Below are 26,343 nucleotides of genomic sequence, written 5' to 3'. Positions count from 1 at the left end.
CATCGAGCATTCCTTTGTTCGAGCGTGCTTGGTCCTACTACATACCCCGTGGGCTCACCACGTCGCCATATGGCAAATCTCATGATCATGAATTGACAAGTTCACCCTTGATACCATAGATAAGTTTTGTCTTCTTGGACCGAGAAGTTCATAGAAGAATCTTTTGACTTAGCGGAATGATTGAATATTTTTATTATCTATGAGGTGGTAGTTTGATATTTTCGGAATAAATACCCATACAGTCTTTAGCATGACCATTATATCAGTTAAGATTACTACCCTAGTACTCTTCAGACAAACACAAGCACTTGTGGACTCGTAGACAATGGACCTTCCAATATCTCGGCAAATGGCTTTCCCGTTAACCTTCGAAAGGTCCAACTTAAATTGAGATGGCTTCCAATTAAAGTAAGAAGATTGCCGGATCTGGAAATCCGAACCATCCTTTTGCAAGTGAATCACCTGATGAAGGAGGCTTTTTGTGGCGGAACTTTCACGACGGAAATAATTTACATTTCCTCATTTATTAGACCGTGCTGCATGATGAGTAGCCATTGCGTATTCCCTGGAATCGCCACCCCGTCTCAAGGGTTATAAGCTACCATCGACATATGCGACGACTCTTGAAGCTTTGAAGTTCACATATCTCGAACTACTCTTTCGCATAGAGTATATATGCCGTCTTAGCCATGCATCTACGATTCGATGGCCTCACTGGCTTCTTCGGACTCAGTTCCCACTGCTGCACCTGGTGTCACAGGAAGCTATACCGGCAATAGTCTAGCTTTAAAAGCGACCGTCATTCTCTGTGCTGGGTTATCCATGTACAATGGCCTTGAGCTATTGATATTGATCTTTTCGAAATTTTCGCGCTATGCAACCGTTTATTTCTGGAGTCTTCTAGCATCAAGTCTCAGTTTATTTCCTTATTCACTGGGCTATGCTTTTAAGTTCTTCGGAACTTTGACCGGGAAAGCAAAGTGGGTATCTTTGTCGTTGTTGACTATCGGATGGTATGTGATGGTTACGGGGCAAAGTGTTGTCCTGTGGTCTAGACTTCACTTAGTCGTTACCGGTGAAAATGGAGGAAGGATTCTGTTCTATACCAAATGGATGATCATTATCGATGCTATTATCCTTCATATACCTACTACCGTTGTGACTTTTGGCTCATTCGGTGATCTTGACACGCACAATTTTGTCAGGGCGTATAATGTGGTGGAGAAGTTTCAAATGACGGGCTTTTTGTAAGTCTCTGCTCTTTTGTGATGCTCTAGAGCTCTGAATTGGATACTAACTTGACTTTAGCGTTCAAGAGACCATCTTATCACTAATCTATATCATTGCGACTGTGAAACTTCTCCAAGGGTCTTTCCGGAAAAAGAAACGTCAACTCATGTACTTGCTCGTCTTCATCAATATCGCTATCATCATAATGGATATAGCATTACTGTCAATAGAATACGCCTCTCTGCTAATCCTCGAGACTACACTCAAAGGCGTATTCTATTCAGTAAAGCTGAAACTTGAATTCGCCATTCTCGGCCGCCTGGTCAAGTTCGTGAGCAGCAGTCAACAAGATGTTGAAAGTGCCAGTTTGAATGCTAGTACTGGTACTACCTCTTTGTCAACCCAGCAAACTCCACCTTCGAATTCTCGATCATCCGATCGCGAACCTAGCGAGGGCCATGTTCGACATCTTGAAAGTCTGGGTGCATCTCATAATGAACATATCGCTCGGGCTCAACAAATACAGGGATCATCAGGTTCAAGTGAAATACCTTTGAAGGAGATGAAGATTACACAATAGCACATATTTTGCGATTGGCATTGCACTGTGAATACATTCAGGCTTCGTATAAACGGTAGTACCGTTGTTCAGACCTTAAAGCCATCTCAATATCACAATCCCATGAAAAATCACACTTTCAAGACCCAGGAGGCGCATATTATCATATTATAAGTACTGCTAGAAAATAGTAAGCAACAAATCTTGAACTTGAACGTCCATTTGTGTCAGTGAATTGGCCTATAGTAGCTAGGATATCTAGAGGTTTGAGCTGCAATAACAGAAACAATGTATTGATAACTATCCGACTTGAATACTATTCAAGAGTACTTCAAGCTCTATAAACAATGAAGCTGTGATAACTCACAGTATTCTAGTTTCTTATCTGGACTATAAGTAGTAGTTTGAAATACTTGGACTCGGATCCACGATGATTCTCCTGAATTTTGAAAGTTTCTAAAGAGAGCAATGATGGACCATTGTAAGCATTAATTATCACTCTAATTATCGACGGACGGTGAATTCGGCTCAACAAATATACAAGTCCCATGAGGCACCATATTCCAATCTTCTAGAGCCATCACAGCCTCAATCGTCCATTGCTCAGAATGATAACCATAAGTTGAAGTCATCGAATCGCGACTCTTAAGACTCCAACTGTGTACATCCCGCAAAGGTACCGCAGCCAGTATAGTATTGAAACTGTCAATATCTGTTGAATCCATAATGGATATATGTCTCTTCTCCAGTATTTCCTCACTTTCAAGTGGTCTGAATGATCGAACATGGCGTTCATATTGAGAAAGTTCTCCTCGTCTTCGTCCTCGAGTAATATGGTACATTGTGCCGTATTCTAATCCTGGATGGGCAATCATGATGGCCCAGTGGATGCCATTTTCACCGAAAAGGATGGGCTTTGGTTTTAGAAATGCGACATATATGTCGTATTTGGACATATCAGCTTGAAGCATGTTGATAATATAAGCATATAAGATTTTAGATTACTTGGAAGAAAGCATGGGGCTGTAAGAGTTCTGATGGAAGAACTCTAGTGGGACATGGCAAGTAAATATCTTCAAGCCCTAGCTTAACAAAGCCGAAGTTCTTCATATTGTAAGACGCTACCATGGTTCAAATTACTCCTTGATATGCCCATTGTTCTCACGTGTAGTATTTTTAGGCTCAACTACTGGTCGACCTACTAGTTGTCAAAAACAATGTCGTGTAAGCCTGCTTAGTTGAATAAAGGAGTGGCCTGAAACATGCGACGGTCCACCCCTTTGTCCCATTTTTGAGCATGGGAGAGAACTAACTAATACTGAATGGTTATTCTTGTACGTGTTTCCAATGATTCAACAAAATTAACTTCAAAGAGGATTCTCATCCTTCAAACGACAATAAAATTTTGATTGTAAGTGGCCCCGAGCTTTTGCCGATTGTCTTTATGTACTCTATGTGAATATCCATGCCGTGCCCTGACTGGATCGATTATGCTATTGAATTTCGACCAAAAACCTCAACCAGAAACCGACCCATATTAACTCCTGATCCGACGCATACGACGAGCTCCATTATTGCTTTTTATACATGTCGCTGCTGATGTATAAGACTGTCCCAAAAGGGAAATATGAGTGACCCCACGTGACCACGTGTCTACGCGGGCCGACGCGATTGTCAAACGCAAGCAACAGAACTCTTCAACGCCAATGTTGCTGGTCAATTCCATTTGAAATGCTGCCAAATGGATCAAAGGAGGGGACTCCCGAAGAAGAAACCGGATCTTGAATTTTACCTGCACCGTTTCTTTCGAAAAAAATCGTTTCGGTCAGTGGAGAAAGATCTTTGACGCGAGTCAGGTTGACTAGCTACTAATTATGTTATAGACCTCTTCAAAGGGAAGTAGTTTCTGCTGCTGTTGAAGGTCACGATGTCTTTCTTCAGGCTTCAACGTCTTTTGGGAAAAGCTTGTGTTTTCAACTTCCTGCTGTCATGGACACTGGATGTATGTCGAACCAGTAATTTATATGCGGTTAATTTTGGTTCTGTGCTTACGCTAGTTGGATAGTGACTATCGTCATCTGCCCTCTTCTTGCTCTAATGGTAAGTCGAGTGACTTGAGTTAGGTTAGGTCAATTTGTTAACGAGGGACAGATGGATCAAGTCAATTCTCTGCAGGCAATTGGCGTGGCTGTCTCAACAATAAACTCCAACACGCCGCTAGCTGAAAGACGTCTGATATTGGATGACATGCTCTCTGGTCATCCTCGTACTCGCCTGCTTTATGTGACACCCGAGCTTTGCCAAACTGATAGCTTCCGTCGGAATCTTCAGATTGTCCACCAGCAGGAGCAACTAAATCGAATTGCCATTGACGAGGCCCATTGTATCAGTGAATGGGGTCATGATTTTCGCCCTGCATACCAGGAACTGGGATGGCTTAGAAAAAATCTAACAAATCCGGCTGTACCAATTACAGCTCTCACTGCCACGGCCACACCCCGCGTTCGTTCAGATATAATCAACATTCTAGGTCTTGACACTACAACACTTCGGCTTTTCAATACGCCGTCTGCCCGTCCAAACATCCACTATGAAGTCCGGTATCTTGAGAATGCTTCGGAGGATGATGGCCTTTCACAACTCCACAATCTTCTCATGTGGCTTAAGGCCATTCAAACACGTCGTGCCACACGGGTTGGCGCCGAAGCCGCGGCCAGATTGCCGCCAATATCGGGCATTATCTACGTGGGACTTCGTGCTATGGCAGAGCAATTGGCCAATGAGCTTTCGAGACAAAGTAGCATATCTGCTGTTGCTTACCATGCAGGACTAGCCCCCCAAGAACGAACTAGAATTCAAGCAATGTGGACCTCATCCCAGCCAAGTGAGCGGTCTAGGGATGGAGGACCTTCACCGGTATTTTCAATAATTGTCGCCACAAACGCATTTGGAATGGGTATTGATAACCCGCACGTCCGGTTTGTGGTACACTGGACGCCTCCTCGTAGCTTCGAGGGATTTGTCCAGGAATCCGGCCGTGCAGGACGAGATGGTCGAGCTGCCGCTTCACTTGTATACTACAATACGCAGGAACGAGATCGAATTCATGATCGTCTTAGTCGAGACGCGGAGAACGTGAAGAATCGCGGGGGTCCGCGACAATACATCGATAGCTTATTGAGGAATCAGACTGCTCGGTTGGAGAGTTTCCAGAAAGTCATTCGCTATTGTGATAGCATCTCCAAGTGCCGGCATGATATGATCAAGGATTTATTTGGTGATTTTGAATTGGAGGAAATGGGGTCACAGCAACCGCCCTCTTCACAGGCGATGATGGAGTTGCGTGGGGGAATTGGCTCATCGCCTTGTGATTTTGCTTGTGATTTTTGCAAGGAGGGTCGTGGTGGATTGGCCAAAAGAAAGAGGAAAATGGCGCCTGATTACAGGATGGAAGTGATGTACGAAGGTTACGAATGATCTCAAAGGAGCCATGAATGTCACTTAAACTTCTCTGGGTATAGCAGTAGCATGATCATGGCAATTTCATGTCTTTCTATCACATTGAATCAAAGGTTTTTTTTTCTGGTTGTTATTGTTCCAGGGGTTACTATAGGTAATGAAAGGTACCTGTCAGATGTGATTATTGCACTGTTCGTAAAGATCAAGTTATTAGATGTAGTCAAACCCGAAAGACTAGTTAGCTGCAGAAGCATCTCTTTTAAAATGGGGCTCTGGTCGACAGATAAGCATTCGTATCAACATGGAATTGTAAGAACTGTGATTAGGCTGCTAGAAGCAGGGAAGCATTGAAAACATTTACGCGGGCGTAGTATAACTCCTATTTAGCAGAATATCACATCCCACAAAAATTGCACAGAAAAATCAAATTCGCTTAGCCTTTCCTCACTTTTGACTGTCAGAAATCACAAACTCTTTTTGCTTTATATGTTGGTCAGTTTCAAACCGAACCCATTGGAGCCGGCGTCAGCAGGTTAGAGACCGGGTGGAGGAGGGATCTGCAATTTGAATTAGCATTGTGTCACATAGAAGATTGAACTCATTCAAAAGACATACCGCGCTGTAGCTACTGCCACCACCAGGGGGTGGAGGCGGGGATCCAGAACCGGGTGGAGGTGGAGGAGGTGCCTCGCTGGCTGGAGGAGGTGGAGGTGCAGCACTCTCCGAAGCCTGCTGTTGCTGTTGCTGCTGTTGAGCGGCAGCTGCCTGGTAATATTGGTAGTAGGCAACATAGTTTTGGTAACCACCGTAGGCGGCATAAGGGTCAGCTCCGTAGTACTGCGCATATTGTGCATACTGTGCGTTGTAGTCGGCCATGCCGTTCGAAGCAGCACTAGATCCAGCAGCGTTCTGTCCGGCCGGGCTATCAGTGGCTCCAGAGGCGGCAGGGGAGTTGGAGTGCTGGTGACGGTTATCATAACCGCCATATCGGCCACCACCACCGCCGCCGCCGCCGCCACCTTGGTAACGGTCACTTTGATAGCGATCGCCGTGGTATCGATCACCACCTCCTCGGCCGTAACCGCGTTCACCGTAGTTATGCCGAGGAGGAGGGGGATTGTCCTTGTGGCGTTGGTATTCCTCGCGCACATTGGCAAGGAGATCCTCGCACAGAGACTTTGCTTCTTGGACGTCATTGGGATTGGGACCACTTTGATGGGAGTTAGTTAATGGTCTCATCGTTTCGAGAAAGATCGAAATGGAATGAATCATTGGAACTCACGCAACATGCAAGAACATGGGCTCGTCACTTTCTTGCCCAGTGCTAGATTCGATGAATCCAGAGCCACGGCCCTTTATCTGAACACGGCAGCTGGTCTTTTGTTGGATATGCTTGACATACGCACCACCTTGGCCCACAACCTGGGCACGCAGATTGAATCCAGGAATGGGCTCCAAGTCAATTGGGATGCGCTCGTCGGGCCATTTCCGCTGTAGAATGGGTCAGTTGGGTTTCCTCTAATGATCGGAATTGGACTTTCATACACGGCCATACTCATCGCGTTCAACCTGTTCGGGTTCACGCCGACGGAACCGGCGCTCATCGACTAGATTTGGAAGTTCCTTCTTCATTAGATCATCAATCAGTTCGACGGCCTTATCGAGGCCCTCTTTAGTAGTGCTCGTTATGTGAAGGTATAGAGGAGGGTTCTGCAACTGCGGTCAGCAATATACTAGAACGAGATGTCGATGAATACTTACGGCAGCTGTTGCCATGCTCTTGTCTGGGAAATAGCTTCCGCGAGTCGTGACATCTTATAAAAAAGTAAGTCATTATCCTTTTTGTCAAATAAACAGAAAGAGGGCGTACCGGCGCCAGTTTCATCTTTGATCTATAAGTCACGCAGCGCAGGTCAGCAGATGCAACAGAGGGTTTGTGAGATGCTATGCATTTAGAGGATTGGGTAAGCTTCATCCAGCCAGACACAAGTATGGGAGCAGAAAAAACGGGGAATAATGAATGAGACCGCAAGAAGGATTTGTAGGTCAGCAAACTACGACAGGATTAATTACCAATTTTTGGGTGGAACCTTTCGTCAAGGTATAGCGGTTGCGCAGATCGTTGATCTCGAGATCCTTGATAAAGTCTCCATCCGTAACGTAGGCTTCGCGTGGCTTCCCTTCCGCATTATTTGGATCCTCTGACCCTCCACCGGGGCTATCAGTCTGTGGAATGTCTGTCAGTACAGCAGCATAGAACCCGACGACCAAGTTTTATTTACCGAGCGAATTGGGGGAACATCGACATGTTGGATGCCCTTTTTGGCTTGAAGCTGGGCATTGATCTTGGCCGCGGCCGCAGCTAGTAAAACAATTTTGGTTAGTAAACTTCATTGGACCATATTGGATACATGCCAGACGTACCTGCTGCCGCTGCAGGATCGGTAGGAGTCTTCGCTGCAGGACTATTAGGTTCGCGACTCAGCGGGCTACGAGTGCGGGTAGACTCCGATTGTCTAGCAGATGGAGATCGCGAACGACGATCGAATCGGGAACGACGGGGCTCGGGTTCAGTTTGGTCGAAGCGAGATCGCTTTGTTCGGCGCTCTTCGTCGGCCATGATGAATAGACCGTGAAGTTAGATCGTAGAGAGGGATCGGAGACAAGAGAATCTTTTTGAAAGGAAGGTCTAGATGATTTGCGAAAGGGGGTCGAACTTCCAAAAAAGAAAGATCGTCAATGTCGCAACAAGTCGGTGGAAGGTCTAAAAATTTCCCTCGACCACCAGACAAATGCAACAGAGTATGTGCGAGCAACAAAGGACGAAGGCGTTGGCTTCCCCAAAAAGAGCATTTGATATTCGAGAATCGCGCCAAAAATCACCAGGTCACGTGGACTTGCATAAAGCTAATCCATCTCCGGACTAGCGTGTTGGTGAGTCAGCCTCGCCGAGGTCGGAAGAGCAAAAAGAGTCCGGAGAAAGTCTGGAGTGATTCATCGCACATCTTCTTTCACTCGTCAATTAGCTATGGCACTCAGGCGCTCTTCGACGCTGGCGGCGTCAGCGTCGCTGCTATCGTCGGCATTTGCTGCTGCTGGTCGGTCTCGTACCGCTGCGGCTCTACCCCGATTCAATTCCATCCGGTCTTCCTCTAGCTCGACCTCAGCGTTGGCCTACAAGGCATTGCACCGCCGTTCTCCCCTACCTCTGCCGGTTTCCGATGCGGCGCCTCAATGGGATGCCCCTACTGCTGTCTCGAGCATTCTGTACGAGACTCCCGTGCCTCCCACCAACCCCCCAAAGCGTCACATCCTGAACTGTCTGGTTCAGAACGAGCCCGGTGTGTTGTCCCGAGTGTCCGGAATTCTGGCCGCCCGTGGCTTCAACATTGACAGCTTGGTTGTGTGCAACACTGAGGTTGAGGATCTCTCCCGCATGACAATCGTGCTGAAGGGTCAGGACGGTGTGGTTGAGCAGGCTCGCCGCCAACTGGATGATCTTGTTCCCGTCTGGGCTGTTCTGGATTACACCGACTCCGCCCTGGTCCAGCGCGAGCTGCTCCTCGCCAAGGTCTCCATCCTGGGTCCTGAGTTCTTCGAGGAGCTTCTCCAGCATCACCGTGAGATCACCACTCCCACCGAGACTTTGGACAAGAAGCACAGTGGTCAGTCCATTGAACAGATCGAGTACCACCCCCGCAACCTGCCTCACAGCCAGGCTCTGCGTCACAAGCACGAGCACTTGGATGCTATCACCCGCCTGACTCACCAGTTCGGTGGTAAGGTCCTGGATATTAGCACCAACAACTGCATTGTTGAGCTGTAAGTCCTCATACGTTCCCAGCGTGTCCACCATACATTCCTTACTGACATATCTCCCACTAGCTCCGCTAAGCCTAACCGTATCGACTCCTTCCTCAAACTCATCGGTCCTTTCGGTATTCTGGAGTCCACCCGTACCGGTCTCATGGCTCTGCCCCGTTCTCCTCTGTCCGAGCAGACCGAGGAGCTTAAGAAGGAGGCTGCCGACGTTGTCGACGCCAGCACCCTGCCCCCTGGTTAAAAAGCCAGCCACGAGCTTTTCATTGAAAAATATACATACCCAATATGATTTGGTTTATTTGCCGCGCACTGCTTCCAGTTTTGGGTTTCGGTTCTATGCTTTAATATTTGGGATTCGCCCATTGCATGTAAAACAATATCTTGGCATTTTACTCGTACTTTTCTTAGTAGCAGTAGCAGTACTTTCGTATCTATAGTAAATAATTATTGAAATGTCATTGCTTGGAGAAATATACAGCTTTAGTTTACTTGCACATTACTTTAATATCCTCATATCCTAATATTCGCCGTAATCCCCTTGCCCCGATAAAGTACGATATCAGTGTAATGCAGAACTTGTATTCCAATCTTAGCCACTGTATCCATTTCAAGTGATTGCCCAAGTGCCTTGCGTAGAGCGTCGTATCCAACACCACCAAGTACCAGATCAACTGGTATACGAGGTGTTTGAGAAATACCGGGTGGGACGTCAAAATGCTTATAATGTCTTATCCTGCCAAGGGGTTCGTCTTCCTCATAAAATGCCGTAGCCTCTATTGAGGTTATTGTGAGGCTTGTTTGGTTTAATGGCGAGAAGAGGGTGAAGTCAGCCGTTGATGACCAAAGATGAAGCTGTAAATAATTGGTATTAACAGCAAATCTTTATTTGTATAGGGATCTGGAGGTGGGATATATAATATTAGGAAGGGAAATTTCCTTACAGTTGCATCTTGAATGAAGTGTGTTCCTCCTTTGCCATCTTCAGGTGATCCTGGCGTTGATAGTTGGGGAATCGAGATATTTATCGGGGTAGCTGACAATGCCTCGCCTAGACTGGGAAGAGCAGGAATAGTCCCTTTATGAGTTTGAATGGTGACTGTTGTGTTGTATCCTAAAAGTCAAGTCAGTATGCTGTACTAGTATGAGCTTCGAAGTGACTTCTCTTCAATACTCACCTGAGATATAGGAAGATACGAGGGTTCGGCCAGCTTCTACTCCATCAATACCATCTAATTCAAATGGGGCCCAATGAAGTTCAATTGGAATGTTCGTATTATTTCCTGGTTTGATGTCGATGTTCCGGGCTGTGATATGCGCAATGGCAGTCCCATTGAATAGCATCAAAATGTCGACAAAGGGGATTCTTGCCGAGTACGCTGTGGGATTTGTAAAGTTCATTTGAATTTTGGCCGAAAGCGACGATTCAGCTGTGTCAGCTAAGGACAAGGAGACCACATGAGGATTCAAGAGATCAAAAAGGTTGCTGGTAGGAGCTAAGATCGGGTAAACCACAGAAATCGATCAGATTTAGATTTATAGTATACTAGTGTATCTAAGTTTATGAAATCATCGAGAACATACTGTTCACAGGAACATCTCCAGAGGCTGGGATGCCGCGCACTGTCAAGCGACCCAACCCAGTTGAGACTTTTGTATCTACGGTGGCAGCAACGTGCAGTATCACTGTATTGCCGCCAAATATCAGCTGCTGGACAACCTCGGACAGAACGCCGCTGTCTGTGACCTCCAATGGAGCATCTTTGATAGCAAACTCTACCAGAAGCGCGGCCGAGCCATCCGCGTCTTCTGTCATGGTAGAGTTGGAATTTTGCCACTCGTTGATATCCAAGACCCCAAGCTGATCACCCTGGTAGTACACATTGGCTATGGCTCGAACGCGCGGTACTTCCACCTTGAAGTTCATCTCCTTTGGCAATCCAATGACAACCTTCATGATGGCTGATACCGATGGTTGTCCTGCCGGGGTCTTGGGATCCGCGAACGGATCAGGAAGAGAGAAGTGCGTGTCCGTCATGGTGAAATTCTTCACTATATCATCAAGAGCATGTCCTGTGAAAGGTAGTGGCACAGTGACACTACGCAAAATATCTGCGATCCAGTCTGGCGTTTCAGGTAGTGGAGGGTCCGCACCGCGAACAAAGATGGTTGTCTCCTGGCCTTGGATAAAGTTCGAAACCAGTAAGTCTAACGGCGAATCTCTTTCACCAGGGCAACTTGACGTCAATTCATCAGGGATTTTCTTGATTAGTCCCAAGGCATTAACGTCCGTTGGCGCATTGGTACGGACCAACACCTCCGCTGTAGATGCATTGGCGACCATAATGAGGGGGTCACCAGGTGAGCAATTAGGAACAAGCACCTCGAATGCAAGAGGTGGAATAGTTATGCCAATTGGCGAGTCAAGTTTTGCGGTCAAAGAGACATCGACAGCCATGGCACCCTTTTCAGCGTCATGCACGTTAAGCTTTTCAAGACTTATAACAGGTAACGCAGGGAAGTCATTTTCTGCTAATCGTTAGTTTGACGGTAATTATATATTGTTAAATGAGCTATAATTACCTTCAAATACAACTGTGTCTGTGATTACTTGCTTTCCCAGGGAGATTAGACCAGTCGTGAGATGCAGAGTTGCTATGCCACGGACGCTCAGGCGAGCCAGTCTACCTTCTATCCAATCCATAGCAATCGAGTGTATACCCTTAACATCCCCAGCTACCAAATCTGTCAAGAAATCGATATGGTTCTCATTCCCATTGCGAATATTCACCTTGATGGAGGGCATTGTCGCGGTACCAACGAGAATATCGCCATACTCCGGCAAATACACATCAACTTCAGACTCACCGGTTTCGACCTCACGGGCGATCCATGTGGCGAACCGACCAAATCCTCGAATCGATTTGCTCTTCACGCGACTCGCATCCATCACAAAGTCACCCTGTACTCGAGCTCGAACGCCATCGGGAGTTGTCGACTCTATCGATAACGCGGTGGGCTTAAAAACAGCAGCGTCCTGAGCATATTCCTTCACCACCGCCGGTGTAGCAAAGGCAAAGACCAGAATCACCAGGACTCCAGTGGTCAATATAGCAAGAGAAATGATCGTCGGCCATCGAACTCGGCTGGGTTTCCGAGCGTTGTCCTCAATCGAGGCAGATCGTCGAGAAGCAGATGATGCGGGTCGCTCCGTCCCATAGTCTACGATATCATCGTCGCGACGATGTAGTAGCGGTGTAGATTCAGATGAGAGTTCAAATGATCGGCGAGGCTGGTCTGGTCTAGTGGCACTCTGGTGGGATGGGGTAGGAGATGAGGACCGGGCCTGCCCATCCAGCAAGGGCCTGCTCGCCTCGTCGGCCATGTGGGGGAGAAGTATGCCAAAGGTGACTTAATAGTAATGATAATTCTCTCTCCTCCTTCTCTCTTGTCGTGTCATTCAGAACTAATTCAAGTAAGAGAGTAGAGAGTAGAAAGAGGGATATGACGAGGGAGACCCAGTGATGACGATAAGCTCGGCGATGATAAGCCACGATGTGGAGATACTTTAGTGCCTTGTCGTTCAGGCATATATAATCTTGGCGCCAAGGCCGGCAGTAGGGAAGGGAAGGAGCGATCCAAAAGGAAAAAGAGTGGAGCGGCAAACCAAAAAGTGAATTTCTCCTCCGGATTTGATTTGACTCATTGCGGTCCCCTCCCAAATAGTTCACTTGCCCATTTCCCACACCCCCCAACCATTGCCCACTCTCTCCTACACACACACACTCTCTCTCTCTACACACATACACCTCACACCCTGTACTATAACACACACCCTCTCCTGTTGCTCCCTTACCCTTAGTCTACAATGGCTAGCGGTCTTCAAGCTGCCGCCCGTTATGGCGCCCAAAGTGTAACTCAATTGGCCGGCTCCACCTCTTCTTCTCTGAGTCGAACACTCCAGGCTAATGGTCTTCGACGATTTGCCCACCAGACACAAACCACTCCCGCTACCTCTCCTTTCGCTCCCCGCCACTTGCTCTCCATTGCAGACCTGACTCCCGCCGAGTTCGCAACTCTGGTGCGCAATGCCGCCTCGCACAAGCGAGCTATCAAGTCCGGAGCTATCCCGCAAAGTCTCATTGGATCCCTCTCCGGAAAGACCGTCGCCATGATGTTCAACAAGCGCAGTACCCGTACTCGTGTTTCGACTGAAGCTGCCACCGTTCAAATGGGTGGTCACCCCATGTTCCTCGGAAAGGAGGATATTCAGCTTGGCGTCAACGAATCTCTTTACGATACATCCGTTGTGATCTCCTCGATGGTCTCTTGTATTGTTGCGCGTGTCGCGAAGCACTCCGACGTGGCTGATCTGGCTAAGCACTCGACTGTCCCCGTCATCAATGCCCTGTGCGATTCCTTCCACCCATTGCAGATCATTGCCGACTTTGTGACTATCTACGAATCTTTCACTCCCAAAGCACATTCTCTTTCCAGCTTAGGTCTGGAGGGCCTGAAGATTGCTTGGGTTGGTGATGCTAACAATGTTCTCTTCGACTTGGCCATTGGTGCTACCAAGATGGGTGTTGACATGCACGTTGCTACTCCCAAGGGCTACGAGATCCCCGCCGACATGGTCGACCTCATCCAGCGCTCTGGTGAGGGTGTGCCTACACCCGGAAAGCTCACCCAGACCAACATCCCCGAAGAGGCTGTCAAGGATGCTGATATCCTGGTCACCGATACCTGGGTCTCCATGGGTCAGGAGGAGGAATCCAAGAAGCGTATGAAGGCCTTCGAGGGCTTCCAAATTACCGCCGATTTGGCCCAGCGTGGTGGTGCCAAAGAGCACTGGAAGTTCATGCACTGCCTTCCCCGACACCCTGAGGAAGTCAGTGATGAGGTTTTCTACAGTCCCCGCTCCCTGGTGTTCCCCGAGGCTGAGAACCGTCTTTGGGCGGCTATCTCGGCTCTGGAGGGCTTCGTCGTCAACAAGGGCAAGATCGTGGAGTAAATCCGTTGCACCCGGACAAAATTTGGGAATATTGCAACCAAAATTTTTAGGAGTGGAGCCCTCTGGGTATTCTGATTCACTCCTTCTGAGCGATTTTAGGAGTTGCTGTTTCGGGGGGGATATACATAGAGCTTTCATTCAGATGTAATTATTGACAAAATCACAAAATGCGCCAAGTCTTTCTAAATCCCAGTCTATCTCAGAATGAACCAATGACGTATTATATGATTACTCGCTTAATTTAAACTTGAAGTGCTTTTAAGTTCGGGTGATTCGGCATTTCAGGGTTTCAATGCCGTAAAAATAAATGGGAGCACCACTTGGTGTCTTGGTGTGGGGCTCTTGGCTTGATGTTAGTATGGGAGTGTAGTAGATATGTACATAGTATAGTACAACTGCAAGGTGATGATGATTTGATCATTTTGGCAAGGAGAATGCACTATGTAGTCTGTTTTAAAATTACATGCCCTTTATTTCTGGTCATCCACTACTCTTACTAGCTTGGAGACTTACTTGAAGATTCTTACCCTTCCAGATACTAGTTCAATTCAATTGCTGAAAATGATATACTTTTTGTACGACCAGTACTACTACTGCTGCTGCTGTTGCTACCCTTTGAATCCACAATACTCCTTCTAGTAAGAGCATATCTTGGTGCATCACTGTTCAGATTTGAGGTTGTTATCTGTTCAGTACGCTGCTACTTCCAACATTCGTCTAGGTAGTATATAGATTGATGCGTAGATTGAGCAGAGTGTTCGAGGCTCAGGTAGTACTCAGCTCACTGAATTTGGGCTTACCATAGTAGGCTTCAACCACAATCTATATCATATGTGGACAAGGCTGACAATATCTAACTAGCGTATCCGTAGCTGCTGTCCTCGTCTATAAATTTTTGGAACCATCTCATAGACACAATTCGCCCAATGCCACTATTTATACCGACAGTACCGGTATATATACTTCAATTCGATTTGAATTAATGAGTGTCTTACTCATTTGAAGTAGTATACAACCACTTGATAAGTGTTACTCTATACATTACCAAGTATACGAATAGACTTAGTAACTTCTGCGCAGAGTCGGGATTGTACAGTTTCAACGGATACTATCCGTCATCACTTTCTTTCCTCGAAATAGATTTGCTCAGAGATCTCACATGTTTTCCATTCGGATATACTCAATGAGTAAAGCAGCGAGGCAACTTGAAGATGGTACAATAGACTGGTAATTCGGCTGTGTGACTGATAAGATTGCCGCATCCGAAGCCAGTGGAGTCATCGGATGCCACCAGACCAAGAGTGGCGGGTCTTCCGATGGAATTTACGGAGATGGAGGGGCACGGTTGAGGGGTAGACTGGGTGAACCAAGCTTTATTAAATGTTATCAATATAGGGCATTGAATCATAGTTGCTGAAGTAATAGCAATAATCAGTCTATGTCAAGAATTAAAACTACTAGTAGTTTCCATGTATGAACTATGTAGAGTAGAGATGCGAATGATAAAGCCGATCTCGGTTCGGCAGAAGTAATAATATACATCCCGAACATCACGACCATCTATAGTATATGTACTACATATCAAAGTATGAGCATAGTCATTCCTAGTAGCTTAACATATACTATTGCGCACTATGTCCCAGGTCCAACTATGTATTCATTCTACGATCGACCGGGATTTCCGTGCCATTAGCCTGAGTCTACCCCTCGGAAGAGTCGCGACTTGCCAACCCTGGAAGACCCCCACACTCTCTCCACGTCCGAAAGGCCACCTCCAACTTGCTGACTATCGGATCAGTCACTCTCCAGATGGGGAATTCCCGATTGTCTCATTAATCACTTCACTACATATAGCTCGAGGCCATCATCCATTCCTGCACATAATTCCCAAAACACAATATCTAGAAGAAGAAGACGCATAACATATCGCAACTACACCAGCGAAAACCGCATATACAAATACCCCACCTTAAACAGCATGGGGTTCGAAAACAAGCGTGTTGCCATCATTGGTGGCGGCCTGGGCGGCATGTCCTTTTTAAATGCTGCACTATATGCTGGCTTGAAGAATGTACAACTCTACGAGCAAGCGCCGCAATTCGGCGAAGTCGGTGCCGGCGTGAATATCACCTCCAATGCCAATCGTGTCCTAGACGCATTTGGTCTGAAGAAGAGTATGACCGAAAAATCCAGTCATCAACTGCCTTGCTACATGGAATACCATAACTACAAGTCTGGTGATTATCTGGGACATATTGAAGAGTTCTCGCATCCACCCGCCCGTCTACTGCACCGAGCGCATCTACTCGATTCTCTCAAGGAGCGAGTCCCTCAGTCTTCTCTGAACCAGGGAAAGCGACTAGTATCAATTGATCGAAACACGGCTGCTGGTATCGCACCCTATACCCTACATTTTGAAGATGGCAGTACGGCCGAGACGGATATCGTCATTGGATGTGATGGTATTAAATCCAATGTACGCAAGGATATGGGTTTGGCCGATTCACCCAATTATTCTGGTCAGGTTGTTTACCGTGGATTCGTCGAATATAAAGATCTCCCCGAAGACACGGCGCAATTACTTCGGAAAACGGTGAATTTCCGCGGTCCCAAGCGACACGTTCTGATTCTGCCTATTGGGAATAAAGAAACGCAGACGGATCGCGCGGCTATTATTGGATTTATGTCTGAGCCACTGGAAGCGTGGGACTCGGAGAGTTGGATGTCTCGTTCTGATATTGATAGTCTGCAGGAACATGTTCGGGATTGGTGTCCTCAGGTTCAGGATATTATTGCTGGTTTGCGGAAGGGTTCGCCTGATGGGAAAATGCTGAAACAGGCGCTTTATGTGCGGGATCCGTTGGATAAGTGGTTTGAGATGAAGGATGGACAGAAGGATGCGGGCATCATTCTCCTAGGTGACTCTGCTCACTCTACTCTTCCTCACCAAGGTAGGCAACTCCCATGATTTTGACCCGCTGGTTTATGACTCATTTAACTAACTTGGACGGATTAGGCCAAGGAACTTGTATGGCAATTGAGTCCGGCATTGCCCTGGCAACTATTCTGCGACACTGGAAGGGTGAGGACTTGTCAGAGGCTTTCCAGTTCTATCAAGATCTGCGCAAGCCTCGGACGGACAGGGTCACTCAGACCAGTTATGAAGCTGGCAAGCTGGCGAGCTCGGATAGCCCTGACCAACTTACCGAGAGATTTAATCCAGAGGCACTCGGTGAACGCATGAAGTGGATTATGGAGTACAATGTCCTGGAGGACTTGAAAGAGAAGGGCGCTGAGGTCTTGGACTTTCATGGATCTAAGCTGTAAAATACCAGCAAAATTGGGGGTTACTAGTTAGATGAGAAGCTGTAAATACTTGAAATAGCCATCGTGTATAAATGATTTTCAACTTATACTAGCCTCTACTAGGAGTACTTCGTAGTACGAAGTACTTACATAGTAAAGTATGACCGGGTGATGCAGCTATCCTCGGTCAGCCCACTCAAATTACTATACATATAGATCGGATGATCATCATATCATCAATCAGTGAATTGTTGTCCATCTTAATACCCTGAGTGCCATCTAGGCAATCCTACATTACAATAATAAGATATCTCCATCGTCAAATCGGTTTCTTTGAATATATTATATGCAGTTGTACCTCCAGGGAGAATTGAAGCCGAGCCGGCCATTTTCACATGTCAACACGTGCAGCACCTCCGCATTTCATTCCACTTTGACACTTCGACAGTTCAACTTCTCTTCACCACAACATGGAGGTAAGTAGGCCATCCATTTCATGACTCATTGCATGTCTAGGGTTATAACTCACATCAGAATTATCAGTTTCATACGAGTAACACTGGAGGCTTCCCTTCACGTCGCTCATACCCCAATCTCCACCATGTCTCCCTAGCTCCACTCACCCCCCGATTCCCTATAGACGACGACACCTCACCAACAGACTACTTCAGTCCACGAGATACTCACGAAACATCTGGAAGTGGCACAAAAACACCCCCAAGAACCTCATACTTCTCCAGCATCTCTGTACCCAGTACACCGCCAATTCTTTCTCATTCAAGAAGTACATCCCGCACCCGACACCACATCCGAAGCAAAAGCTCCAGTCGCGCCACTCCATTCAGCGACTCTAATCTACACAGTCGCGATAGTTCAGTACCACTACACCACCAGTCTCAGGCCCAGGCCCAGGCCCAGGGACCCAACCAGCTTAGGAAATCAGCTACATCGCCCCACCCGCGCCGTCATCATGAACAGGGTCACGGACATAGTAAATCCGATGCAGAATGGATGCTTCGTGCAGGTATAGCGCTTGCTTCATCTACCCGTGAAGAAAAAGGTCAAAGTTGGCTCTCCAAACGCGAGAGTTCAACGAATCTAGTTTCCGCAACTGAACCGAGCCTCGACGACGCGCATCGTCACCATAAACGTACTAAATCCGGGACTTCGCGCCGATCCCGATCTGGACTTTCGACTCCCGCTGCGCTTTCGAGACAGAGTTCTAGGTCTCGGGGTGGTAGTAGACGGGGCAGTCGTGCTGGTCTTACTATGACGGGTATGCCTTCGGCAATGACGCCGGGGAGGACGTCGACTGGTGTTTCTGGGACGGTGAGTCCGGAGGTTGGGAGTCGGGGACGGAGTTCTGGATCTGGGCTCGTACCTGATTTTGTGGATGAGCGGATTCGCGCGGAAATGGCTTCGTTAAGGGGACGGGGTGATTTTGATGATGATGAGGGGGTTGATTGGGATGGAGAGGGTTATTCGGATGATGGGTCTGAATATGATTATTCTAGTGATGAGAGCATGGATGAGTTTGATGAAGCTGATTTACAGCGATTAACGCGTGAGCGAGGGTTTGGATTGGGGAGTTGGATTGATCGATTGGTTGAGTGGACGTTGTTTGGCGTGGAGGAGTGGCCTGCTTCTGTTCCTCCTGCTGCTACTGCGAGGATTGGAACTACTCCGACCTCCACGACTGTAACGTTTGAAGAGCCTGCGTCTGATCAGGACAATGAGGGGAATGATAATCCATCATTGGGGTCTGCGGAGCAAGATGGGTATTCTGACTTTGATACCCTTTCTCAAGTTGATGGTGATTCGAGCGTCGGGGTTGGAAAAGCTGGGTCGCAGGGTGGATGGGAAGATGCGAGTTGGTTGTTCAGAGTGGTGAAGCAGGCCATTCTTTGATGGAGTGGCAAAGACTATTGTTGAATTTGTACATACTGCTCTGTTCCTCTTTTACTAATTATTCCCAGCTATGTTGATGGTAATATGGCGAGATCAGACTGAGCGATACTATTGTCCTCCAGGACAAACCTTGATGCAATTATTGAAAGAGCGTGCAAGCGTTTGATATTCGAATACTCCGTGAGTCGTATGAAATATCGAACTATCTACAGATAGGCATAATTCGCCAGATAATCGTGATTAGGCTCTCGAGTCGACCGGCTTTACGAATACGAACTAGATATCGTCGACTAATGAGGAACAGATACCACAAAGGTGAATAAAGGTGAATCGATAAAACAATGTAAATGAAGAGTTGACTGTACATAACCCCGACAGTGCGAAATCGAGAGAATCACAACGGAAGCACGCCACCCGAGATCGAGATGAAAGATAACAAATGAGAAAGTAGTCAAGAAAAAAAAAGGCAGGTGAAGAATCGAGCTTGAAAGCAACGATTCCAAAATCCGACAAAGAACAAGACAAGAAGGGAAAAAAGAAGAAAGAAATGGCGAAGTTGAAAAAGTTCATTGAGATTCGACGATAGAATAAGTTAGTCGCAGTTGCAGCCAGGGGATGGAGAGCTGCACTGGGGGGCAACATTGAAACTTAAGGGCAAAAGAGGGAGAGAGGAAACAGCGAAAGAAAAGGGGACATGGAATTTGTCAGGTGGATTCGCCATTGCATATAAAACGCCAATCTGAGACCAGGTGGATTCTCTAAAGGTCATGCAGGTAGTTATCGTGATCGTGGCATACGTCGGAAAGTTGAGCGGTCTCGGAGTTGTTATGGAGGGACCGTCGGGCGGGGTTCAAAGCATGAGAGCGAAGAACATTGGAGGATGGGACGTGAGTGCATCTGTGTGTGAGATGTATGGGATTCCCGTGTGTTCCAAGTGGAATTTGGCCGAGGTAGTACGGGGTTTTTGGTCGTATTATCGAGTTTCAATAGGTGGTGATAGCCTTTACTTTGAGTCATCGAACTCTTTGCTATTTTTTTAGGGTTCCATCTTCACCAGGGTCCAACTTTAACAGGGGTTCCAAGGCCATATGTGCCAGAGAAAAGCTGGTCCCGAATAGATCCAAGCTCACTACCGCCGGGGCTGTGAGACTGAGAATCTGGTCCATTCATCCACCCCAGGCTCGATCCGAGTTCATTGACGGCAGCCTGAAGTTTTCCTCCCGATGTATGGTTATGTTTGGCGAGTTTTTGATCCCATCCTCCATACTGAAGTTGAATTCCACCACCGCGCTTCCCTGCCTCTCGGATCACCAGGATCCAGGCTTTGCAAATTTCATCATAAGCCGAGTCTCGCTCGATATTGTTCTGTGGTGTACTCCAGCGGGGTAGAGCATGGATGATATCGGTGGCTCCATCGAGATAACTGAGCGATACTGATGGCTGAGTTTCGTTGGGAGGAAGAAAGTTGGGAGTGAAGTCGCTCAAAGCTTCGAGGAGATTCGTAAGTGGTTGACGCACTCTGTTATATGCGTAGTCTGATTCTGTGTTGCCACCAAGTGGGAAAGACGACTGAAGAACGGCCTGATAGTTTCGAAGAACTTGTAAGGTAGAAGACACACTCGGGCGAGGCGAGGTGTGGGCCACCTCATCGGCGAGCTGAGGGTGGCGTTCGCACATGGTGCGAACGACCGTTCGGAGGGCATCTGTATCTAAAGTCTCTAAGAGACGAGGAAGAGAGAGCGGTCTACCAGAGACATTCGGTCGAGATCGTTTGATATTACGGAAGGAAGGAAGTTGACGAGGAGTAAAGGCGGGTGAGTTGGTTGGTGAGGCGGACATGCGTCCATCATGATCATTGCCTTCATCATCGGCTTTCCGCTTGCGGCTGGTGTAAGAGGAAGAGGGTGTAGACACTATATCATATTGTTAGTTTCAAGAATTTTATCTTCTTATCTTCTGGTATTTTCGGTCGATGGAAGGACTGCAGTAGCTCTGCTCAAGGGCACAAGGGCAGATGAGAGAGGAGGGAGGGAGGGATCAGCTCTTACTTATACGGGAGGGAGAGAATCGAGAGTGCTCGTAGAAATGAGGAGGAACAGGAGGCGTAGCCACCAGACTGTTCATGATGACAGCCGGATGGCAAAAGTATACCGACGATCTCTGATGAGGAGGAAAAAAAAGGAAGTCGAGCGAGAAAGAAAAGATAGGAGAGAAAGAGAAGGGATAATTTCCAAGGGTGCCCAATAGGGTGAAGTGGGGAGAAGAAGGAAAGAGAAACGGCGGTGGAGGTTAGCGTTGCGGGCGGCAACGCAGACCGGCCGTGCACTTATTTTTTTTTTGCGAGGTCACGTCGAAACGTTGCAAATGATATCTTATATTATATTCATGATATCAGATTTAAATAAAGTAAGTCATGCGAATTTAGTTGGCGCTGGAAATATATAGACATTATATTATAGCAGTAATAAAGTATTTGGTACTAAGTACTATGTGATAACTACCAAACTACTACAACTACTAACGAACTACTGTAGTATACACTATTACTCGTATATGCTACTGGTATACTTGAATTATGTATGATATTCTTTTTTGCCCCCCCCCCTCCAGCGCCTAGGATATTTTATTTACAGGTACAATGACTGAGCAGCCACAATATCACGACGAATCTTGGTGAGCGCCGTCTCGAACTTACTCTCCAGGTCCTCACTACCCATGACCTTGGAAGCTTGTGCCATCTGCCGTAAGCACTCCTCCAGTCGACGGAAAACGCGGATCAAGCTACCCTCATAAACTTCGGTCATTTTGCTAGAAGGAAAGAGAAAGTGGTTAGTTTAACAAAGCTTTGGTCACTCACATGAGGAAGGAATGCTTAGGGTAAAAGGGGGGTGGCAAAATGCTTACCAGATTTCGGCGAAAGACTTGCCGTTCGCCCACTCGTACATGACCTCCATCAGCTCCCAATGGAAGCTTTGAACATACTCGTCTTCATTAAGAGCCATCTTGGACTCCTGGGTCACCTTGGCTACAATCCGAGCTTGGTTCTGGATTTCCTTGAGAGGCTGAGAGAGTTCTGGCTTGGTGAGTTGTGGGGTCTCCTTGACCTTCTCTTCGAAGACGAAAACACTCATCACAGCAGCGGTGACTTCGGGCGTGAAGTTATTGAAGAAACCGTTGAAAAGCAGTTCGCTGAGCATCAATTCATCACCAGTGCTGATCTCGCAGGCAACTCGGGCCTTCATTTGAATCACATCGTCGTCGCTGATGAAGCCAAGGCGTCGAAGTACACGTTTGCGGCACTTGAGCTCATCCAACTGCTGAATTGCCGTAGCATCCGTAATCTTTCTCTTAACCTCCTTGATTTGAGCACCCAAATTAACCTTGGCAGCATATTGTTCGTACAATTCAGGCAATCGGGGGGGATTCATGTAAGGGATTGCCAACCAAGCGAGATTCTAGTACCTCGATTTTCTGCAAATATATCATACATCAGTAATTTTCTTGAGAAAGCGTTGGGTAATTCGCGAATGACTCACCCTGAGAAGTGTCTTGAAAGAATCATCCTTGATTTCCATGTTCTCAAGCGGGTCAACGATTGGGAGACCATCGGGGAAGCGTCTCTGCACTTCATCCAAAGACTTCCGGGCAGTATTCCGGTTATCGGCCGAAGTAAGATCCCTAGGAATGTGTATCTTGAGTTGGGCAACTTCACGAATGCAATTGAGCATGCATGGAACCACCTCCACTCGGCCCTTCTCACCCTCCTTAACCGGCTCGATCCCAGGAGGAAGATGCTGATGTGACTTGGTAGCAACGGCGGGTCCGTCAGAAAGTTTCAACAAGACATCAACGATATATTTTTCGTGATCTGGGATTTCTTCGGTTGAGTTCTTAGGAGGTCGTCGCTGAGTGTATTTAATAACGACACCCCAACCGAAGTCTTTGTCCTGATATTTGATGTGAATCAGACGACCCCCTTGCAAATATCGTAAACAGTGATTAGGATGGCTGATCACAGCTTGCACGTCATCTGAGAACCCATCGAGCTGTTTTCTCAAGTCATAATACTCCCGGATCGTACCCTCATCGGGGATAACCATATTCGCTCGTTTTTCTGTCAATTCTTGGAGCTCTGCCTCCAGGCCCGCGATGCTGCCAGTGTTCTGGAATTGCTTAAAACATCTTTCAAGCATAAACTCTGGAGAGATACCGTCCACTCGCATAAGATTGAGGATCATGTTGTAGCTGAGATGGAATGCAGAGTTCAAACGGTCTTGCTCTCCACGCACGATCTCCTTGGCCACCGCAGGGTCCATGTGCTCATCAACCATCATGATCACAACACCTCGGTCATCAAGACCTCTTCGTCCAGCACGACCGGACATTTGAATAAACTCGGACGGTGTGAGCCATCGCTGGCTTGTACCGTCGAATTTACGAACACTTGTGAAGACTACGGTCTTGGCAGGCATGTTAAGACCGATAGAGAAAGTTTCCGTGGCGAAAAGGGCCTTGATGAGTCCCTCTTGGAAAAGGATCTCAATGGTCTCCTTGAGAATGGGAAGAAGACCGGAATGGTGAACACCGATACCTCTTCGCAGCAGAGGCAAAATGTTGGTGATCTGATTCAGCTCGCGATCCTCTGGAGAAAGCATCTCGATAGCGCTGTCGAAAACTTTGGAGACCATCTCCTTCTCAGAATCATCGTTGAACGAAAGGTTTTTAAGTTGCAGCGCTCCGCTTTCGCACTCTCGCTTGCTGAAGCTGAACACAATGACGGGATTCAGTTTCTTCATCATAGCCATCCTGATGATTTTGAAAATATCGGAAGGGCCCTCGTTGCCACCCTTATTGATCTTCTTATTCTTGCCCTTTCCTTTCATCTTTGCATTGGGATCATTAGAATCAGCGCCTTTCTTGTCGGCAATAGCACCCATGGCATTTTGGAAGTTTTCCTCGCGGAAATTCCCATGCTCGTCAACAACCAAATGCATACCTTCGCCGCCACCAGGGAAGAAATAGTGTTGGAGTGGAGTCGGACGGTAATTGGTATACACAACGTGACAAGGTTGCTGATGCATCTTGACAACCCATTCGGCAAACTGCATAGCGTTGGGAATAGTGGCGGACAGGAAGACATATCGAACCTTGTCAGGCAAAAGAATGATGGTTTCTTCCCAGACGACACCACGGTTCGCATCGCGCATGTAGTGAATTTCGTCAAAAATAACCCAGCCAACTTCGCGCATAATTTCGGAACCACGGTACAACATAGAACGTAAAATCTCAGTGGTCATGACCAGACAGGTCGCAGTAGGGTTAATAGTCACATCACCGGTCATCAATCCAACATCGCCGAACTCAGCCGCGAATTCACGGTACTTTTGGTTGCTTAACGCCTTGATAGGACTGGTGTAAATTACACGCTGGTTATTCTTCAAACTTTGCGCAATGGCATATTCTGCGATAACCGTTTTTCCAGCACTAGTGTGAGCGGAAACCAACACACTCTCCTCTCGCTGAATAGAGTGCACTGCGACTTGCTGAAAAGGATCGAGGGTGAAGGGGTATTTCTTCGCGGGGTCTTCAGGTGGTACGTGTTGCGAGATTGGCACATAGTTTTGGAAGTTTGGTGGGAGTGCCACTTGATGACGCACTTGGTGAGATACTGTGATCGAGGGATCCTTTGACGCCTGGGATGTGATCTCCGTTGCCTGCTCGGTTTCAAAGGTATCTGCGACAAGTGGTGCGGGTTCTTCCTCTAATCGTTGGCGCTTTGTTTCTGGTTGATTGTTTTCGGTAACAGGTCCATCGGCGACAGGTTCAGCATCGGCCATGGGCTCGTCGTCAGAGCCAGCATTGGCTTTCTCTTCCACTGGCGCATCTCCATTTGCTTTAACGCTGCCATTGGCTTGACGTTTCTTGCTCTTATCTTTCTTCGGACGCTTGGATGCATCGTCCAATGGCTGGACAGTCTGAGGCTTGTCCTCAAAGGCGTCGAAGAGCTCGTCCATCTCCAAGGGAGCTCAAAACTTGGTTGAGGTCAAATTCGTGGACGACAACAAGAAAGTCGAGACTTCTCTTTTTTTTCCCCGCAAAAAGATTGCAGGACCACCCGATATGGTAGGCGGTGGAAGTTGAATCAGCTGACCACACGTGACCTGGCATCGTCCCATTCGCACCTCGCGATGTTCGTTTGGCCATCGCCCCGTCCATTCCCGATCGTCCGCTCTCTCTCCTCTCCAGTACCTCCCAAGGTGGGTGATCTTTCAACTCAATTGAATTGCAGAAACGCCGACTCACCTTCACTTTGCTCAATTTCTAGATGTACGCCTCTTCCGCCATCCGTGCCCGTCTGGCAGTCGCCGGCCGCCGTGCCTTCTCCACCACTCGCACCCAGCTGGGTAGCCCCTACCACTACGCTGAGGGTCCTCGCTCCAACATTCCCTTCAACCCTCTGACCAAGCACTTCTTCTGGAGATACTGGGCTTTCATGAGTAAGTCTTCGTTGTGATCCGCGGCCTTGTGATAGACCTCTGACTCGAACATGTCGAAATTTAGTTACCGGATTCGGTGCTCCCTTCGGTATTGCCGGTAAGCTTGCAATTGACCCAATTTCCTACGTGAAACGTTCCTGTGATTCTAATGCCTCTCCTTATTTTAGTCTGGCAAACCTACAAGACCCGTTAAACTGTTTCACTAGTATTCATTTCTCGCGTGACAGCAAGGTGGAAGACCGGAAGGATGGAAGTTCTCAATCGGGCGTTAAAAACCGCTTGAAATCATGTACAAACCTAGAGAATAAGATTGGGTGTTTTATCTACACGTTTGAAGTCTGCGATTGTAGCTGTGTAGTATGTATACAGATATTTGGCTGGTGTAAGGCGTAGCTCCTGAGACGTTGAAATCTGAATGAAGTCATTGGCTGAGCGGAGTGGAAAATCAAAAATTTGTGGTTCGGCGTTGATACCAACACACCCACCATCTTCCTCCCCGCACACTCTGCGCGGTCTATTTCGTTCGTTTGATAAATCCGATTTGCAGTTCG

The 26,343-nt window shown here is 47.3% G+C and overlaps 12 protein-coding genes across 12 annotated transcripts; 7 read left to right on the top strand and 5 right to left on the bottom strand.

Moving 5' to 3' along the window:
• Positions 1 to 705: 705 nt before the first annotated feature.
• On the top strand, positions 706 to 1,810 carry N7469_006216 (uncharacterized protein; the record flags this gene model as incomplete). The annotated part of the gene is made up of 2 exons (XM_056645134.1): positions 706 to 1,247; positions 1,309 to 1,810. The coding sequence occupies 2 exons, from the start codon at positions 706 to 708 to the stop codon at positions 1,808 to 1,810; spliced, it is 1,044 nt and encodes a 347-aa protein (XP_056500372.1).
• Positions 1,811 to 2,289: 479 nt separating this feature from the next.
• N7469_006215 (uncharacterized protein) lies at positions 2,290 to 2,760 on the bottom strand (the record flags this gene model as incomplete). The annotated part of the gene is made up of 1 exon (XM_056645133.1): positions 2,290 to 2,760. One exon carries the CDS (start codon positions 2,758 to 2,760, stop codon positions 2,290 to 2,292), a length of 471 nt encoding a protein of 156 aa, XP_056500371.1.
• Positions 2,761 to 3,530: 770 nt separating this feature from the next.
• N7469_006214 (putative RecQ family helicase RecQ) lies at positions 3,531 to 5,266 on the top strand (the record flags this gene model as incomplete). The annotated part of the gene is made up of 4 exons (XM_056645132.1): positions 3,531 to 3,613; positions 3,673 to 3,791; positions 3,855 to 3,889; positions 3,941 to 5,266. The coding sequence occupies 4 exons, from the start codon at positions 3,531 to 3,533 to the stop codon at positions 5,264 to 5,266; spliced, it is 1,563 nt and encodes a 520-aa protein (XP_056500370.1).
• Positions 5,267 to 5,781: 515 nt separating this feature from the next.
• On the bottom strand, positions 5,782 to 7,868 carry N7469_006213 (KH domain-containing protein; the record flags this gene model as incomplete). Its single annotated transcript, XM_056645131.1, has 9 exons — positions 5,782 to 5,805; positions 5,864 to 6,458; positions 6,531 to 6,739; positions 6,794 to 6,958; positions 7,010 to 7,062; positions 7,119 to 7,140; positions 7,322 to 7,474; positions 7,531 to 7,610; positions 7,673 to 7,868. The coding sequence occupies 9 exons, from the start codon at positions 7,866 to 7,868 to the stop codon at positions 5,782 to 5,784; spliced, it is 1,497 nt and encodes a 498-aa protein (XP_056500369.1).
• A 408-nt stretch (positions 7,869 to 8,276) lies between these two features.
• Positions 8,277 to 9,311, top strand: N7469_006212 (acetolactate synthase regulatory subunit; the record flags this gene model as incomplete). The annotated part of the gene is made up of 2 exons (XM_056645130.1): positions 8,277 to 9,070; positions 9,134 to 9,311. The coding sequence occupies 2 exons, from the start codon at positions 8,277 to 8,279 to the stop codon at positions 9,309 to 9,311; spliced, it is 972 nt and encodes a 323-aa protein (XP_056500368.1).
• A 269-nt stretch (positions 9,312 to 9,580) lies between these two features.
• N7469_006211 (uncharacterized protein) lies at positions 9,581 to 12,452 on the bottom strand (the record flags this gene model as incomplete). The annotated part of the gene is made up of 5 exons (XM_056645129.1): positions 9,581 to 9,922; positions 10,012 to 10,181; positions 10,246 to 10,563; positions 10,652 to 11,596; positions 11,651 to 12,452. The coding sequence occupies 5 exons, from the start codon at positions 12,450 to 12,452 to the stop codon at positions 9,581 to 9,583; spliced, it is 2,577 nt and encodes an 858-aa protein (XP_056500367.1).
• A 483-nt stretch (positions 12,453 to 12,935) lies between these two features.
• Positions 12,936 to 14,081, top strand: argB (ornithine carbamoyltransferase; the record flags this gene model as incomplete). Its single annotated transcript, XM_056645128.1, has 1 exon — positions 12,936 to 14,081. The coding sequence occupies one exon, from the start codon at positions 12,936 to 12,938 to the stop codon at positions 14,079 to 14,081; it is 1,146 nt and encodes a 381-aa protein (XP_056500366.1).
• A 1,978-nt stretch (positions 14,082 to 16,059) lies between these two features.
• On the top strand, positions 16,060 to 17,408 carry N7469_006209 (uncharacterized protein; the record flags this gene model as incomplete). The annotated part of the gene is made up of 2 exons (XM_056645127.1): positions 16,060 to 17,032; positions 17,098 to 17,408. 2 exons carry the CDS (start codon positions 16,060 to 16,062, stop codon positions 17,406 to 17,408), a joined length of 1,284 nt encoding a protein of 427 aa, XP_056500365.1.
• A 449-nt stretch (positions 17,409 to 17,857) lies between these two features.
• Positions 17,858 to 19,295, top strand: N7469_006208 (DUF3984 domain-containing protein; the record flags this gene model as incomplete). Its single annotated transcript, XM_056645126.1, has 2 exons — positions 17,858 to 17,863; positions 17,931 to 19,295. The coding sequence occupies 2 exons, from the start codon at positions 17,858 to 17,860 to the stop codon at positions 19,293 to 19,295; spliced, it is 1,371 nt and encodes a 456-aa protein (XP_056500364.1).
• Positions 19,296 to 20,345: 1,050 nt separating this feature from the next.
• On the bottom strand, positions 20,346 to 21,419 carry N7469_006207 (cut8/STS1 family protein; the record flags this gene model as incomplete). Its single annotated transcript, XM_056645125.1, has 2 exons — positions 20,346 to 21,208; positions 21,344 to 21,419. The coding sequence occupies 2 exons, from the start codon at positions 21,417 to 21,419 to the stop codon at positions 20,346 to 20,348; spliced, it is 939 nt and encodes a 312-aa protein (XP_056500363.1).
• A 503-nt stretch (positions 21,420 to 21,922) lies between these two features.
• On the bottom strand, positions 21,923 to 25,309 carry N7469_006206 (ATP-dependent RNA helicase MTR4; the record flags this gene model as incomplete). The annotated part of the gene is made up of 3 exons (XM_056645124.1): positions 21,923 to 22,103; positions 22,200 to 22,750; positions 22,832 to 25,309. The coding sequence occupies 3 exons, from the start codon at positions 25,307 to 25,309 to the stop codon at positions 21,923 to 21,925; spliced, it is 3,210 nt and encodes a 1,069-aa protein (XP_056500362.1).
• A 174-nt stretch (positions 25,310 to 25,483) lies between these two features.
• Positions 25,484 to 25,985, top strand: N7469_006205 (cytochrome c oxidase VIIc family protein; the record flags this gene model as incomplete). Its single annotated transcript, XM_056645123.1, has 4 exons — positions 25,484 to 25,552; positions 25,621 to 25,792; positions 25,857 to 25,889; positions 25,960 to 25,985. 4 exons carry the CDS (start codon positions 25,484 to 25,486, stop codon positions 25,983 to 25,985), a joined length of 300 nt encoding a protein of 99 aa, XP_056500361.1.
• Between the last annotated feature and the right edge of the window lie 358 nt (positions 25,986 to 26,343).

The sequence above is a fragment of the Penicillium citrinum genome (assembly GCF_028827155.1).
Source record: "Penicillium citrinum strain IBT 23319 chromosome Unknown utg000005l:1.0-1900146.0:1.0-1900348.0, whole genome shotgun sequence".
Lineage (NCBI taxonomy): Eukaryota > Fungi > Ascomycota > Eurotiomycetes > Eurotiales > Aspergillaceae > Penicillium > Penicillium citrinum.
The sequence above is the reverse complement of the archived record's forward strand: the minus strand, read 5'-3'. Positions and strand labels throughout refer to the sequence as shown.